We start from the raw sequence: 17,063 nt of genomic DNA, 5'->3' as shown, positions 1-17,063 counted from the left end.
CCACCTCCCCTCTATTCCATTGTCACCAACACTTTCTTCTGCATCCTGTTAGCTCCTTCACTGACTCTCTCCAGGGATATGTATGCATGGCAAAGGCATCAAACCCTGTACAAGGGTGGGAATTTTTTTTTCACTAAGTCAGCTTTATCATTGAACAGCAGCACAGCCACAACCCAGTTGTCTCTCTGATCCATGGTTCATGCTTCCTCTAGCGTCATTCCACAGAAGGCACTGACCAATCTCAATAAGGAAGCCTAGTGACTAGGATCCAAAGGACCTCCCAGATACATTAACGCCCAATCCACAAAAAGCTCCGATGTCTGAGGCAAGCATGTGAGTCTGCCTCTGAAGGACAGCTTGGTTATCTCAAGTCTTTTGTTTTTTTTTAAGTGAAGGAAAAACGGACAACAGGGAGAAGAAGATGATCTATTGTAATTTCCGAAGTCACTGAACATAAAGATACATGCTTAAGAGTGAGACTGAAGGAAGACATTGGAAAGATGCTTTAGTGAGAGAAATCCCTTGTCAGCAGGCTGCTTTCTCTGTGCCTGGTTTCCCCCAATGGATGTAGAAGGGTTCCTCTCACCCAAAGCTTTCCTGGCCCTGCTTTTAAATGGGTGACCCTACCGATGGGGCCCTGTGGCAATCTAACTGAACTTGACTACAAAGTATTAGAGGCAGGGTGAACAGTGAGCATTAGAGAAAAAGAGTGAGAGTTCAGATGAATCAGAGACTTGGTTAAGTACTCCAAGAACACAAATAATGTTTCACAGCTTTCACTGAGAACCTATTGAGCTTTTTTTTAAAAAAAATAAGCTTTAAAAATTATTTAATACTTTATTTTCTTCCCAATTCCATGCAAAAACAATTTTTAACATTTGTTTTTTAAAATTTTGAGTTCCAAATTCTCTACCTTCCTCCCTATCCTCCCCGCCTCACTGAGAAGGCAAGCAATTTGACAGAGAAAACCTATTTATCTTACAAATTAATGATCAACGTTTCCAAATCACATTTCCTCATGTTATCACTCTTCACTAACTCAACTTTCTCTCTTGGGTGATACAGGGAAAGGAGATGATATACTACAACTGAAATAGGTAAAGACTTTTTCAAAGGAAGCAAACAGCTTTTAAATTTCTCATCTTCCCTTTCCTCCTCCATAGATTTCAATTCAATTTAAAAAAATGTTTTAAAAAATTGAGGAAAAAAATTTTTGAGCAAAAATGCTTTTTTTTCATCCTGATATAATGTTGTTTCACATTTTATTATTCTGGTGCTACTTAGGAATCCTCAAGAAGAAACTGAGAAATACACTGAGTGTTCCACGGTTTGGGCACTGTTTTCTCCCCATCTCTCAACAAATGACCTTAAAACTTATTCTGGAAGCTGTCTAGTTGCCAAAGAACCTACTTCCCTGTGAGTCAGCAGCAGTACTGATCAAGTCCACCTGTGATGAAGTCCCCCTATATTTAATTTTCCTTCTACCGCTCCCTTGCTCTGTGGAAAGGATGGCCTTGAAATGGCTCTCACACTGGGAAACAAGGAGCTAATTTTTGCAAACGAGCTGTTGTGACTAGTAGTTTATCTGAAATAGCTTCAACATAGCTCCTCCAAGTTATATTTTGTTCATTCAAATCACTCCCTCAGAGAATCATCAAGAGAGCTCTGCTTCAGGAAAGGACTTCTCTACCACTGTGGGAAGGACAGTTACCAAGTAATTTTTAAGTTGGGAAACCTGGTCCTGAGAACATTTAAAGCTTATTGACCACAATTCTCAGGGTTTTTCAGCCTGGCTCTTTCCTAAGGAGAGGTTTCCTTCTTAGTTAGGAAAGAATGGAAAATAAGGAGAATGGGAGGATTAAGCTGGCAGGTCAGCACACAGCTACTTTCAAGTTCCAAACTTGAAAGCAACCAGGAGAATTTCCACATGCCACTGTATACCTGAAACTAAAGGTTTAGGGACTTCTGCTACCCCCTCCAACTCCATACCCTGAAACCTAAACCAAACAGTTCAGTCACAAGTGAAAATTGTCTATTAATAAAAATCCCTGCCATGGCAGAAGCAAGGTGAAGCAAATCTTTACCTTACAAGCTGCTAACATGTCAGACACTGCTTTCCGGCTCAGGTTGGCAGTAGCAATCACATCCTCCTGTCTGCACGAGTTCCCAGCGGCCACGGCTTTGGCAGTTGCCATAGTGATGCCTTTCGTCATCCTTATCGATTCTTCAGGTGACGATGTCTTTTCTGGAACTTCCTTTGACTGAAACACCTGGAAGGTAAGAGGAGAAAGGGGGAAAAACAACCCACAACTTATTTTTCTCTTTGCCAGGCCACTGCCTGGTGCCTCAAAACAGATGCAGCAATTGGAAGCAACCTTCAAATGACAGGAAATTAGAAATTTAATTTGAGTACAGTAATATCATTCTTGCTTGTCAAGACTCTAGCCCTGATAAGCCTCTAACACCTACACAGGGAACAAGCTGGGGAAGGCATGCGGAAAATGTTAACCCGTTCAACTGCAGGAACTGACACCCAATATTTGTCATTGACACTGTCCTGGGAAGGTAACTGTTTTAGTTCTCCATCCTTTTCTTTCATCCATGCTGGTGCCCAGCAGCCTTAAAGACCATGCAGTCCCTTAGATTTGTTTGTCGATTGCAGGGCATGGCTGACCTGAATGCATCTCTGAGGACTCATGTATCTCTCTTTAAAGGGGTGTGGGGTTGGGGGAAGTAAGGCTTGGAGCTCAATCTATTCTTAGCCTCTCTTACAAATATAACTGCATAATTGTGCGGAGGAGCTCAAGTCGAGTGAGCTATGGTGACACTGTGAATTATTTAGCAAAACATACATCTTTAGAGATGCTGAAATAAATTAACCATGGTAAATGTATATCCTCCTTTAAAGCTGCACTGATCAATCATATCAAAGACTGCTGGTTGGGTGGTTGTTTTGGGTTTGTATTCTTATGTCTTTTTTTCTAAGGTTGATTAATAAGGTAAGGTTTTCTAATGACAGCACTCACTTTGTGTTGGACATTAGTTATCTAAGAAAAGGATAAGGATCCAGAGAGTACCTGACTGACACCAGATTTGTTGTTTTGTGGTCTTCCTGACTCCATTGGGGATTTTCTTGGTAAAGAGCCTACCATGGTTTTCCATTTCCTTCTCCAGCTCATTTGCCAGATGAGAAAACTGAGGCAAACAGGGTTAAGTGACTTGCCCAGGGTCACACAGCTAGTAAGTGTCTGAGGTCAGATTTGAACTCAGGTTCTTCTGACTCCAGAGCTAGCACTCTATCCAGTGGGCCATTTGGCTGCCCTAATCCCAGGTTAGTGAGAGTTTATCTCAGAATCTCAAGGAAGCAGTTTTCTAGAGGGTTTCCCTTAGGTAGGCAGTGGAAGAGACCATACTCAGGAAGCATCATTCCAGTGATGGAGGGGTAAAAAAAGAGGATGGGTCCAGGAAGAGAGTACAGTACTGTAGTGTAGGTGTAGGTGTATTCAGGAGACACTTCTAAATGAAGACAGCCCTCCTTTTTCAGACTCTCAGGGAAACTTTGACCAAGCACAAAGACTAAAGCCCTGGCATGGTTCTGAGCAGTAGTTCCTAAGCATTGTTTGGCTGCAGTAAATGCTATATTTTCACATTATCCTTTCAAATACAAACTAAATACTAAACCAACTAAGGTCTGAACAATTAACATAAACATTACGTCAAAAAGGTAAAAGTTAGTGCTTCCCAGGGAAATACTAATTGGATTTCTCCTCTCCAATGCTAGGTGTGAGTTGATTTTATCGCAGGTGAATGACGAAGTCACAGAAAAGGGAGAGGAGGGTCACATGAGTATAGTTGAATTTATGTCCAAATTTCTCTTTTTAAAAAAGACTCCCGTAGATTGTTGGTCCGTTTTCAGCCAACTCCTCCTTAGTACAAGTAGGATAAGCTAATAAATGACGGGGCATAATGAGCAAAGAAAAGAGGAGGGGGAGGAATAGTAGGTACATTTATAAGATAGTAGTGAACCAAAATCCTCTTCTGTGCAGTACAAGAGTCATAGAAAAAACATCTGAGCATGCTTCATGTGTGAAAGGCATGGGGACGATGACATTAGGTGCACTGCATGACAGCACCATCTACATACAGATGGAAGTAAATTTTAAGGGTAAGATTTCCAGGGGACAATTACTTGGTTCTTTACCGTGAGTTCTTGTTTTATGTACTCAATGGTGGCTTCTAGAGCCCTGGTGCCTCTGGTGGCTTCATCCTCCACGGCTTTCACTGTCTTGAGGAGAGATGTGACATTTGTTACCATTACCTAGAAAAGGATTAAGAAAAAGAGAGAAGAAACAGTATGTGGGTTGAGGACTTTTCCCTAGGGGAGTGACAGGAAGTCGCAGGTTTGATGATTTCACAAATATTTGAAATATTACTGCACTAGCAAAAAAAAAAAAAAACAATCTTCCACTAAGGCTCTGCTTTGATTTCTCAACATAATCCTCAGATTGGGACAAATATCAATCAATCAATTAATAAGCATCATTTTAAAAGTACCTACTGTGTGCCATGTACTGTGCTAAGCACTAGGATACAAAGACAAAAGTAAAACAGTCCCTGCCTTCAAGGAGTTTACATTATTTTTTTTTTTTGAAGCATGGGTGGGAGGTGGTTAAATGACTTGCCCAAGGTTACACAGCTAGTAAGTGTCTGAGGCCATATTTGAATTCAGATTCCCCCTGACTCCAGGGCTAGTGTTTTATGCACTGTGCCACCTAGCTGCCCCAAGGAGCTTACAGTCTAAGAAGAGAGATAATATAAGCATATTGAAGAATATATATAAGAAAGTGTGGGGAGAGGGGAGATTAGGAAAGACTTTCTGTATGAAATGGCCCCTGGGCTGAATCTTGAAAGAAACCACAGATGACAAGATGCAGAGAAGAGGAGTGAGAACCAGTACGAAGACATAGAGATGGGAAATGGCGTATCATGTGTGAGATACAGCAGGTTAGGTGATAGAGTTATATGGAGGGGAATAAATGTGAGAAGGCTAGAAAAAGAGGAAGGGGACAAGTTGTCAAGAGATCTAAAGAGGAGAAATGGGAACAACTAGAGTTTATTGAGTGTGTATGTTGAGGGGGTAGGGGAAGATATGGCCAGATCTGAGTTTCAGGACAATTATTTTGGTGACCGTGTGGATAATGGAATCAAGAGGGGAGGCTTGAGGCAGAGAATTCATCCAAATGGCAATAAGCTGGGTGAGAGGTGATTAGGGACTAAATTAGGGTGGTATTTGTGTGAATGGAGAGGAAAGGCATATGGGAGACATCTGTCAGATTACTGGGTATACAGGATGAGTAAGGAAGTGAGGATGATCCTGAGCTTCTGAACTTGAGTGAATGAAGGGAGTGGCACCCTCTGCTGTGATATGGAAGACAGTGTGGCTTTGGGGAGGAAAGATGATGTTTTGGACACATTGAGTTTGAAATGCCTTTGGAATATCTAGTTTGAAGAGTTCAAAAAGTGATGTAGGTGTGGAGTAAAGCAAAAAAACTAGAGCTGGATAGGAAGACTTGGAAGTCATCTGCATCCAGATGACAGCTGAGTCCTTTGGGAAAGGAGGGTGATAAGATCACCGAATAGGACAATACCCAGAGGAAAAGAAAAGACCCAGAGCCTTAAGGAACGTTGTAAGCAAACCAAAAACAACAAAAGAAAATACCCTAAACTCACTGCTTTTACATAAAAAACAAATGGACTTGTATCTTATTCACTCCTATAGTCCTCATCTTTCTGTCCTACAATAAGAAATGAGAATTTTTCTCTCCTTTTGCTTAATTCAATCAACAAACATTAATTATATACTTATTAAGTGTCGGGCACTATTCAGGGTGCTGGGGATATAAATTTAAGAGGCAGCGCCTACCTTCAAGGAGATTGCTTTCCAGTAAGGGGATACAACACATTCCAAGATAAATGGATAGGATATATGCAAAGTAAGTACATTGTAAAATGAAATAGGAAGAGGGGTAATGTCCATTGGGAAGGCCAGGAAAGGCCTCTGGTATGAGGTTGTACTTGACCTGAGCCTTGAAGGAAGGTGGAGGTGAGGAGGGAGAGCATGGAAGATGAAAAAGTCATAGAGGCCAAAGACAGAATATCCTGTTTGCAATACAGAAGCAGGAGTCTGTTAAAACCTTACAAGAGAACTCTGGCAAATTCCATATTGAGAAGTCAGAGTGAAAGATGGTCTAGATACAAACAGGTGTATCAGTTTAATAAAGGCAAACAGCATAGGCACAAAAGTCAGCCAACCTGTAAGTCAATACCACCTTACTCCTGGCATCATTCAAAGAAAACAAGCAGCTGTTGAGCTTTGAGGGCAATGGGTGACTAAAAATGCTTCCTTTTTCAATTTCTGCCATCACAGTCTTCAGTTTTGATCCTTCCAAATATGTATATGCCCGATGTTGATGAATCTCTAACAGTGACCAGGTAAAAGGAATGAACTGGGTCATGAAAAATCACTTTTTTCTGGTATGTGTATATGATGAAGGGATCTGAGTTGAAGACGAGTGAAGGCAACACGTTGGTCTTTTTGGGGCTCTTGGGAAGTTTTCATGTGGCAAGTTGATAAAAAGGAAAATGGCATGTGTTGGAGGGGCTGTAGGAAACAGGCACATTAACGTGGCATTGATGGAGTCATAAATTGGTGCCGCCATCCTGGAAAACAATTTTAAACTCTGCCCCCAAAGTTAGTGAGCTGTGCATAGACTCTGACCTAGCAACGTCACTACAAGGTTTACACCTCAAGGAAATCAAAGAAAAAGGTCATGGAGGACAAGCTCTTTTGTGGTGGCAAACCATCAAAAACTAAGGGATTGCTGATTAATTAGGGAATGGTGAACAAAATATGGGATGTGAATGTAATGGAATACTACTATGCTATAAGAAATGGCAAAGGGACCTTGTAGGTCTGAACTGGACCCTGGTGAAGGGTTTAAGAAAACTTGGATGAATTGTTGTAGAGTGAAATGAGAAGAACCAGGGGAATAATTCATACTACAACAATACCGTAAAATGTATAACTTTGAAAGACTTCAGAACTCTTAATGATCAAGTATGTCTCCAGTACCAATAATCAAACATGACTCCAGAGGTCCAATAACAGAGAATGCTTCCCACCTCCTGAGAGAGTAGTGTGATGGTCTAAAAATGCAGAATGAGACATTTCTGGACATGGTTAATATGGAGATGAGTTATGTTTGATTATGTATAAGTTTGCTACAAGTTGTTTGTTTTTAATTGTTGGGGGAAAGGGGGAGTAAAGGATTTGGGAGAGAAAAAATAAATATTTTGTTAATTGAAAAAAAAATTTCCATGCAACCTTCTGATGAAAACTATAACACTATTTTATGCTCTAATTTTCACCTGGCATGAAACCAAGAATTCTCAGCTTTAACCTATAAATTCAATGACTTGACATGCTCATCTCTCACCCTGAAAAGGCAGAGAAGATGTTACTGATGTCTCTTCCCTGGATTTCTACCTGCACAACAAAATGCTAGAATAGCAAACTGATGCTTGTGACAGAGATACTGCTGTGTTAAACTTGATATGTCAGGCTGAGATGTTGACAAGAGATCACACAAAGAGCTAAATAAATCACTTTAACAGGTTATTTTTGTCACCAGAAAGACCATGTTGCTAAAGATAATTTCAGACTCAGAGAGAGCAAAACTGTAAGATTTTAACCAGGTAATAATAGCATGCTACAAATAACCAGACCATGAAGAAAAAAAATGACCTCTAATACAATGAACTGCCATTGGAAAGACAAGTCAGGGAAGAAAAGAAGCCCCTTGTCTACCTTGGCTGCACCCTTGAGTTGGTACATGGATGGATCATCGGCTGGCTTGCTGGCAGCTCCTTTAGTAGCACCGATAAGATCAGAAAGTGCCTTGGCCACATCTTTGATGGCATTGATCAGTACCACCTAAAAGAAATGAGCCACAAAAACAGAAGGAAACACTCACATCACAACCCCATGCCATGAGGAATTGGGTAAGAGGGAAGAATATCTTTTAAGAATAAAAATGTTTTGTTGGGTTACTTCGATGATCCTAGGAACTTTCAGAATGGAAATTAACCTCTAATGTCTACTCTTCAGAGAAATGCCCAGAGCACCAAGAGGGGCAGGTGCCTTGCCCACCAGTGCACAGGAAGCATGTTTCAAAGTTGGGGCCTTCCTGACTCTAAGACCAACCTTTCCTTTACTACACTTTGCTGCTTTTCAATAAAAACAGCACAGCTAAATGTCTTTTAGCCAGTGGCTTGGTTGACCTGGCCTCATTTCCTACAAAAAGATTCCAAAAGATAAGCAATCATTATGACTCAATACCACTCTTACCTCATGAGACCAAATAATTCGATATATACACTAGCATGCCCTTTCACAAAATGCATTATGTTCATTGGTCTTATTCCATGGTAACTGTAACTACTTGATGCAATGGGCCACGTTTTTGCAACATTCCTTCCCTTCCCTTAACCAGTCTTCCATTTTCCTTTCACAAAAGAAGTGCCAAATTTCTGGGCATAGAGAAAGGATGGATGTTTTATTTGCTTCTACTGACCATGTGCTACCCTTACTGTCACAGGGTACTGGGTGATGGTATTACTGTGTGTCTGGAGATATAAGAAGTGGGCAAAAGCGGGGTCACCAGTTTCTTACTTTTCCTTAACTTCTGAGTACTTCCCAACCAACACATGATTAGTGACATTGGGGAGAGTTCCACACTGGTCATTCTTCACAAGAAATCAGGACAATACCTCCTGGGTATTTTTAAAAGCTTGGGAGTCCACAGGAAGGCAACAAAGCAGCACTTGTCACCATCTACATTAAACTGAACTGTCACATTCCCCCTTTGAAGGTAGGCTGGCCCTGCATTTTCCGGAGTTGAAACACACCAAGACAAATGGTCAGCAATGTGTGGCTCTATCTAGTTATCAGGTTATAGTCTTACAGTTCTCCATGGGGTAAAAGTAATACCACAGGAAGGGATTGTGTGAATACTTAAAATTCCACAGGGCGGCCAATTTGGATTCTGATATTATCAAAAAGAAATCCAGCAGGGAAAAAATCTGCAATTCAAGGAATGTTTCCCCTCAGAGCTACGCTCCATTAGAGGATGTCAGACAAGAAAGGGGCACAGCCATTCAGGGAAAAGTTGCTAGTGTTTTATTAACTAACTGTAATCATTTATTAACGATGCAAACAACACTATTTGCTCTCTGTCATATAAATAAAAAGCTCTTGTCTGTTACGAGCCATCTGAACTGAAAGAATGGACTTGTGGAAAAGGATTTAAGAAGCTAAGTCTGAAGAGTTTACCACCTGACGGGCTGGAACTAGCCAAATAAACAAGAATGAGTAGCAGCTTTTCTTGGAGGCTTCTAAACAGTTAGCTGTTCTCTGAACCTGTTTGTATTTAAGAGAATATAAGTGAAAATTCTAGGGCTGGGACACAATCTACAAGGTCACTGAGTTCACTTTCCTCTCCCAAAGCCAAACATGCATGAAATCATATATTAACTTTAAGTTCTGTTTTACTTTCAGAAATCTGAAGAGTAGCATCAGTTATTTTGTATAACTAAAAAGGCCATGCCCACAAACACAGGAATGGGATTACAAACCAAGAACTGAAAGACCATCCATTATTTTATGGCTGAGGAAACTGAAGCCAGGGAGGTTAATGAAGTTATTACAGTCAGATGCCCCTAGTAATTCTCATACCTGGGTCTCAGGATCATCAGAACCTAGGCTGGCTGCTCCTAGCTTCACCACCTCGGCAAGCTGGGTGATGGTGGCTGCTGATGACTGAGCTGCTTGGGCCAGTTTATCTTGAGTTGAAGCAGCCCCCGACACCAGTAATTTTGTATCCTCCACCAAGGCCTTTGCTGTTTTCAAAATGTTCTCCCTGGGAGCAAAAATAAGGCAGAAGAGCCAAGACTTTAAGAAGCAACACTTGGAGAAAGCCGTTCTCAAAGGTGGACTCTACATAAAAGGATTTCCTTAGACAGAGAGAAAGAGAGAGAGAGAGAGAGAGAGAGAGAGAGAGAGAGAGAGAGAGAGAGAGAGAGAGAGAGAGAGAGAAAGAGAGAGAGAATGTGAATCAACCAACCACCCTCTAGAAGGGATGGAGAAGCTGCCAATTGACAAGTAGCAAAACTGGAAAGGGCCTTGGAGGGGATATATTCCAGCACTCTTATTTCACAGTTGGGGAAACTGTGGCCCAAAGAGGTTACGCAATTTGCCCAAGGCCATATATGAAAGTGATAGAGTCTAGATTTGAATCCAACTGCTAACTCCAGATCCGTTATTTTTCCCATTCTGCCATGATCCAGAGGCACAAATTCACACGGCCAAACAAGCTCAAGAACTACACCAAAGTCAATTGGTTTAGTATTCTCCCTCTCTGGTAATCGTGGCTAGGTGACTTTCCCAGGGTCATACAGTTAGTAAGTGTCTGAGGTCACATTTGAACTCAGGTCCTCCTGACTTTGGGGCTGGTACTCTATCCACTGAACAACCTAGATGCCCCTAGTTTATGGCTCCAAATAACCAGCAGTGGGGGGATATTTTGAGTGTGTGGCATCCTTTTTCACAAGCTAAGAAATGAAACAATTCACTTAGCTCAATGTATGAAATTGGAAAAGTGGTGCTGGAAGAGGAGCCAGAGGAGTCATATGGATGGGAGTGAAGTTCTCCACTATATTTTATGTTGACATTTCTAAACCAATGGCAGGAGGCAAGCCTAGGAGGAAGAAATGGTGGGAATTTCTTCAGTCTTCCATGCCCTATGAAGCAGGATCAGAGACAGAGAGGGGTTCATAGTGTTTCCAAGGATGTGACCTCCAGCAGCATACACAGAATTCTGACAGTTCTAATTTGGGAGGTCCTGGGAGGAATGCGTATTCCTTAGCTGCTGTTCAAGGTCCCAAACTCCTGACCCAGGCAAGGAAAAGAGCTTAGGTCTTGAGCATCCCTTTCCCCAAATAAGTTAAAACCTCAAGCTTTCTGGTCAATTCATTTCTCTAGTAGTGTTATGTACAACTGCCATGTGGTTCATAAGATAATGAGTTACAGGAACGATTTCCTGTTTTGCTGAGTGAGAATGTCATTCTTCACTGGAGCAAGCTTTATTTGGGTTGTGAAATGTAAATCTCAAGACATGATTCTACTTTTAACTCTAGTAAATAGGATTTATTTTGATGATCTGGCTTGCCCTACTTATCTAACTGCTTTCCTTTCTCCCAAACCCCCTTTCTAGTCCTCTTCAGAATCATAAGAAAGCTTTTTACTTCCTTGGGCTGCCTCTTTGAGCTGGAGTGAATTTCAGAAATATCCCAAGGCAGGTAAAACTCAATCCTGACCATCACCTTTGGCTGCTTCGGGGATGGCTACCACGTTGTCTTCAACTCTCTGCACCACCCCTCCCCACTTTATTTTGACCAAGCCCTGACCTGTGGTCTGCAAAGGTTTCATTGTTCTCGGCATTGAGGGTTCCAGCTGTTGCAAACATGATGGTCGTATCCAGATCAGCAATGATGCCCGACACAGCACTGGCCGCTGTGATGCAAGCCTGAGTCCCTTTATTCCCTGCTTGGAGGGCAGACAGAACCAAAGAAACCTGGAAATCAGAGACAAAGGAAACAAAAAGAGAGACAAAAGAAATTACCCAAAGAGGAGCAAAGACTGTCCATCATGGAGACGATGTCTGTCATCTCTCTAAGCTCTCTTCCAGTCCATGAGATCATACAACGGAAAGAACATTGGCTGTGAAGTCGTAACCTTGGGATCAAATCTCGCTTTCTGGTACTTACAATCTGTGGGACCTGAACATTTGTATTTCCTGGGCTTGAGTTTCCTTATCTTTAAAACAAAGGGATTGGCCTGTATATAGCCTCCAAAGCCCTTCCAGTTTTACATCTATGTTCTAATGATAAATCTATAGAGTTATGGTTTTAGATCACATTTAAAATTAGGCAAGAAGGAATATTCAGCTCTGATACCCTAATAGTTTTGTCCAGGGGTGGGGAACCTGCAGCCTTGAGGTCACACGTGGTCCTCTAGTTCCTCAAGTGTGGCCCTCTGACTGACTCCAAACTTCACAGAACAAATTCACATGTAGCCTTGAGGCTGCAGTTTCCCCTCCCCCGACCTGGTCATTTCACACTGGATGGACAGAATCAGCTTCTTCTCTGACCTTGTTCTTTACATCTCTGTGCACTAACTTGTGCAAGTAGGTTTTCTATAGGCTTGTGTTTTGTGTCTTGGGATGCCTCTTGATCAGAAATGAACCATGATCAAGAAGCACCCTGCCTCTGCTTTGGATGTAAAGGACCAGCCCTTCCCCACACCACGGGAATGATCAGAATTCTAAGCACTCATCTTTTCTAATAGCCTAGCAAAAGGAAAAACTTCCCTGGATCGAAACAACAAGAATTCCAGTTATCTGGCCATATGCAGCACAGCAGACAATACAGGAACTAGCGGCATTCACCTATGCTGGTGCTCAGTAACGTGGTATTCATCTTTCCTTCAGTCATCTGTCACACACAGAATCTCTTTAAAAATTTTCAGGTTTGGAATTCTCTCCCTCCCTACTTCAAACTCCTTCCTGTCCAGCTGGGAAAATGAGAAAAACAAAACCCTTGTATAGTCAAGCAAAGCAAATTTGTGCCGTGGCCATGTCCAAAAGAAAAAGTTTCAATCTGCATTTTGAACCATCACCTCTCTATTAGGAAGTGGGTAGCATCTGAAATTGTGGTTGGTCATTGAAAATAGAATCTCTTAAAAAAATCCTTTCTATACTTCCCCAGACAGTCCCACCACAAGGGAATTAATGTGTGTTTTTAGGTTGTTACTGGGAGACACAAGGAGGAGTGATAACCACTTACAAAAAAGAACAGATAACATTCCACCACACACCTACTTATGTACAACGTAAACCCTTTGATAATGATGGACAATTTCCATTTAAAAAACAAATGACAATGGGAGGTAGTAAAGGCAACGAGGGAGCACAGGAAGGTATACTGGAAAGAGAACTGGGCTTGAAGTCTGAAAAACTGGACTCAAATAGCACCTCTGAGATTTGCAAGTTATTAACCTTCAAGCTTAACTTTTCTCTTCCATAAAATGGGAGTAAGAATATTTATGCTGCCTGCCATACAAAGTTATGAGAATCAAGTGAGATAATATACATAAAAAGCTTTTCAAATTGGAACAGAAATTGTTAATGGAAGCAGTAAGAACACAAACGAGATTGAAAACCATATTCATAACATAATGCCACTATCTAGTGCAGGGATTCTTTTTTTTTCTTTTTGCTTTTCTATTTATTTATTTTTAACATTCATTTAAAAAAAATTTGGGATTCCAAATTCTCTCCCTCCCTCCAGCCCTCCTCTATTTATTGAGAAGGCAAGCAATATGAAATCAACTAAACATGTGAAGTTAACAGCACAGGGATTCTTAACCTGGGGTCTGTGAACTGGAATTTTTTTGTTAACAATTTCAATATAATTTGTTTCATTTTTAATCTTACGTATCTTAAGTATTTAAAAACATTCATCAGAGAGGGGTCTATATGCTTCACTGCCAAAAGAATCCATGATAAAAAGAAAAAAAAGAAAAAACCAAACACTATGAACCCCTGATTTATTAGAATAAACATATGAAAGGACAAGAACTTAACTTGACACTATGAAGCTAAGCATGGTCACAGCATGCTTGGGGAGTGATGGCTCACTGGGAACCATGGCAGTGGCCAATCCATCAATGAGAACATTGATCAAGTACTCTCTGTATGCAGAGCCTTGAAATATGCTGCATCCAAGGAGAGAACTGTTACCTTTTCTCTTGTTTCTGATTCTTATTTCCCAAGTACCTTTGCAGCCATATTAAGAAAAGACAAGCCAGATTTGAAGGAAATGGACATTATGTATGAGACTTTAAATACCAAGAAGCTTTGCAGAGTGCTCCTACATGCCAGGTTAAGGTACAAGGGGTACAGAAGAAGGATTCCTAGCCAGGGGGTGGTTTAGGAAGACCAAAGACATAGTGAAGTGACAACTTTGAGAATGCAACAGAAAATTTTAAAAGGGCAAACTATTTCAGGAAACTAATTAGAAATGATCCAAGCAAATTTACATGGCTGTTCATTCCCTTTGATCCAGTGGAATATAAACTATTTGAGGGCAGGAATTATATATTTTGTTTCATTTTTGTATCACTAGTGCCTGGCACAACGCCTTGTATCTAACAGCCACTTGGTCAGTATCTATTGCACTGGCTGGGTGGGCCTTACAGAAAGAAAAGATCCATATGTACAAAAATATTCGTACTAGCACTAGTTTTAATATAAAAAGCTGGAAACCAACTCAGTGCCCAAAGATTAAGGAAGGGCTGATCAAACTGGTGGTATTATTTTCCAGGATGTTGTGAACATCAAATGAAATATTAATTGTGAAGCACTTAGCACAGTGCCCAGGGCTTATTAAAATAATAACAATAATGACCACTAACATTTATATAGCATTTTAAGGTTTATAAAGTGCTTTACAAATATTTTCTCAATTTATCTTCCCAACAACTCTGAAAAGTAGGTGCTATAATTATCACCATTTTACAAATGAAGAAACTGAGGCACGGAGTGGTTAAATGACTTGTCTAGGGTCACACAGCAAAGAAATGTCTGAGGCTGGATTTGATGTATGAGTGAAATGGAATGCTACTGAGCTGTCTGCAAGAGAGCATGTGAAGAATTCAGAGAAACGTGAGAAGACAGGTATGAACTGATACACTGTAGGAAATAAGAAGAAACAAAGTATCAATGGACACAAGGACTACAGACAACGTAAATAAAAACAACAGCAAAATGCAACAGAACTCACACCAAGCACAAAGGACAATTCTGCTTCCAAACGGTTACAGTTAAAGTGCACATTCATATGATTAATTTCTATTAATTGGTAAACCTCAAAAAGGGAAAGTAACATGAATTATCAGTTACAATCACTTCACTAGGCGATGTCACAACTTTTTTTGTTTTTTTGCATGGGAAGGACCTTTAGGAGATGGGGATGGGGTTTTGTTAGGACATTAAGAGGGACGTTAAAGACAGCATTTTGAGTTGGCAGACAAATGAGTGGAAGGTGAAAAGGTGTGTGATAAGGAATATTCAGATCTCCAATATAGTCACTGATCATCTTAGTTAAAAAGAGAACTCATTACTAGGATAGGATGTTATCTACATTGGCAACGTGGTCACAGTGTTGGATGTCTAATTGTTGCCCCTTTTCACAAGTAAAGAGGAAGTCAGGAGCTGTGGAGTGTGAATGGAGAGGGCAATGGTTTCCTTCCCAGAAATGAAAGTGAGATGAGCAGCTAGGTGGCACAGTGGATAGTGTGCTGGACCTAGAGTCAGGAAGACTCTTCTTGAGTTCAAATCTGGCCTCAGACACTTATTAGCTCTGTGACCCTGGGCAAGTCACTTCACCCTGTTTGCCTCAGTTTCCTCATCTATAAAATGAGCAGGAGTAAGAAACGACAAACCATTCCCCTGTCTCTGCCAAGAAAATCCCAAATGGGGTCACAAAGAGTCAGAAATGACTGAAACATGGCTGAACAGAGACTAAATGTTATCAATACGACACATTTTTAAAGAATAAATAAAGAAGTGAGGCAGTTAAAGGCAAAATTTCTCAGACTATTACTAAAGTATATAGCCATGACTTCTCTCTTCTAAAAGAGCTGTTCTGCCACCTGGGGCCCTGGGGCTTAAATTCTCTTCCACCATATTTCAATTTCAAGTGGCCTCCTAGGACAAAATTTGGCAGCTGTAACTGCAATCACATAGGGCAACAGGAAAGTCCTCAAGGATATGGATTAATTTCCTGGTTCTAGCATGTCTCTAGCCTCCTGGGAAGTTATTTCAAGCTACAAGAACAGACCTTTGGCTGGGGTATGGATGGGGAACACCCTCTGCATGGGTGATTCCCAGTGGAAAGGTATATTTTTCTTATATTAAGTGGCAAGATTGAGAAAATTTCCCAAATAATATTCATTTTTCATTTGCCTTAATTAAAAAAAAATGAGATGCTACACAGCACTTCTAAGATGGGATGGGAGGGAGAGGCTGTGTATGTCAAATTTACCAAGGTTCAGAATCACTGCTCTAATTAACCTGGTACAGGCCAATCAGTACCTTTACTGCACAACTATGTGCAAACATAATCCCTAATAGTGATTCATGGGATTTTTGGTTTTAAGCCAAAGAAGTCATCATATCCAACCCCCTCATTTTACAGATGAGGAACCAGAGGCACAGAGAAATGAAATGACTTGCCTAGGTTCATTGAGCCAGGTTTTCCTCACTCCACTGCCCCTCAAAACAACAGGAGCTCCACTGAGTTTAGTTCCCTAATCTTTTGAGTAGGAAAACTTTCAAATGTCAAAGAATTTCACAGATCTTCTCGAAATTAAAGTATCAGAGAAAAGAGATGATGAAATTAAAATGCTTAAGTGTGCACAGGGCCTCCTGGATCTCTTGCAGTTACCCAATGACACCTCAAAGATTGGTGTCGCATGAAAAATCTACTGATCTGTTACAGACTAGGGGAAAAGAAGTGCAGGTAGAAAAAAGATACAGAAATTGGCTTCAACTAGACTGTGCCATAATGGGGACATTCAGTTCACATGCACAAAAAGATGATTCTGATCAGCTCCCTAAGAAACATGGAGAAAAAATGCCACTTAACTGTGGATTATAAGAGTTGTTGGAAATAAAAGAATCACCAGAATGGGATAGGGTTGATCAGGGAAGACTTCCTAGAGGACACATATTTTATTTTATTTTATTTTATTTTATTTATTTAACTTTTAACATTCATTTTCACAAAATTTTGGGTTCCAAATTTTCTCCCCTTTTGTCCCTTCCCCCCATCCCAAAACACCGAGCGTTCTAATTGCCCCTGTCTGCCAATCTGCCCTCTCTTCT

The 17,063-nt window shown here is 40.8% G+C and overlaps 1 protein-coding gene across 11 annotated transcripts in view; it reads right to left on the bottom strand.

Annotated features, from left to right (window-relative positions):
• TLN2 (talin 2) overlaps positions 1 to 17,063 on the bottom strand; it is a 565,589-nt gene that overhangs the window by 54,262 nt on the left and 494,264 nt on the right. For all 11 annotated transcript variants that reach the window (XM_072612946.1, XM_072612883.1, XM_072612950.1 and 8 more), the window contains 5 exons: positions 11,524 to 11,690; positions 9,794 to 9,977; positions 7,868 to 7,993; positions 4,202 to 4,318; positions 2,085 to 2,270 (listed from right to left, as the gene is read on the bottom strand). In XM_072612946.1, coding sequence (XP_072469047.1) covers positions 2,085 to 2,270; positions 4,202 to 4,318; positions 7,868 to 7,993; positions 9,794 to 9,977; positions 11,524 to 11,690 — 780 coding nt within the window. The remainder of the gene's footprint in view (positions 1 to 2,084; positions 2,271 to 4,201; positions 4,319 to 7,867; positions 7,994 to 9,793; positions 9,978 to 11,523; positions 11,691 to 17,063) is intronic.

This window comes from Notamacropus eugenii, chromosome 1 (assembly GCF_028372415.1).
Source record: "Notamacropus eugenii isolate mMacEug1 chromosome 1, mMacEug1.pri_v2, whole genome shotgun sequence".
Lineage (NCBI taxonomy): Eukaryota > Metazoa > Chordata > Mammalia > Diprotodontia > Macropodidae > Notamacropus > Notamacropus eugenii.
The sequence above is the reverse complement of the archived record's forward strand: the minus strand, read 5'-3'. Positions and strand labels throughout refer to the sequence as shown.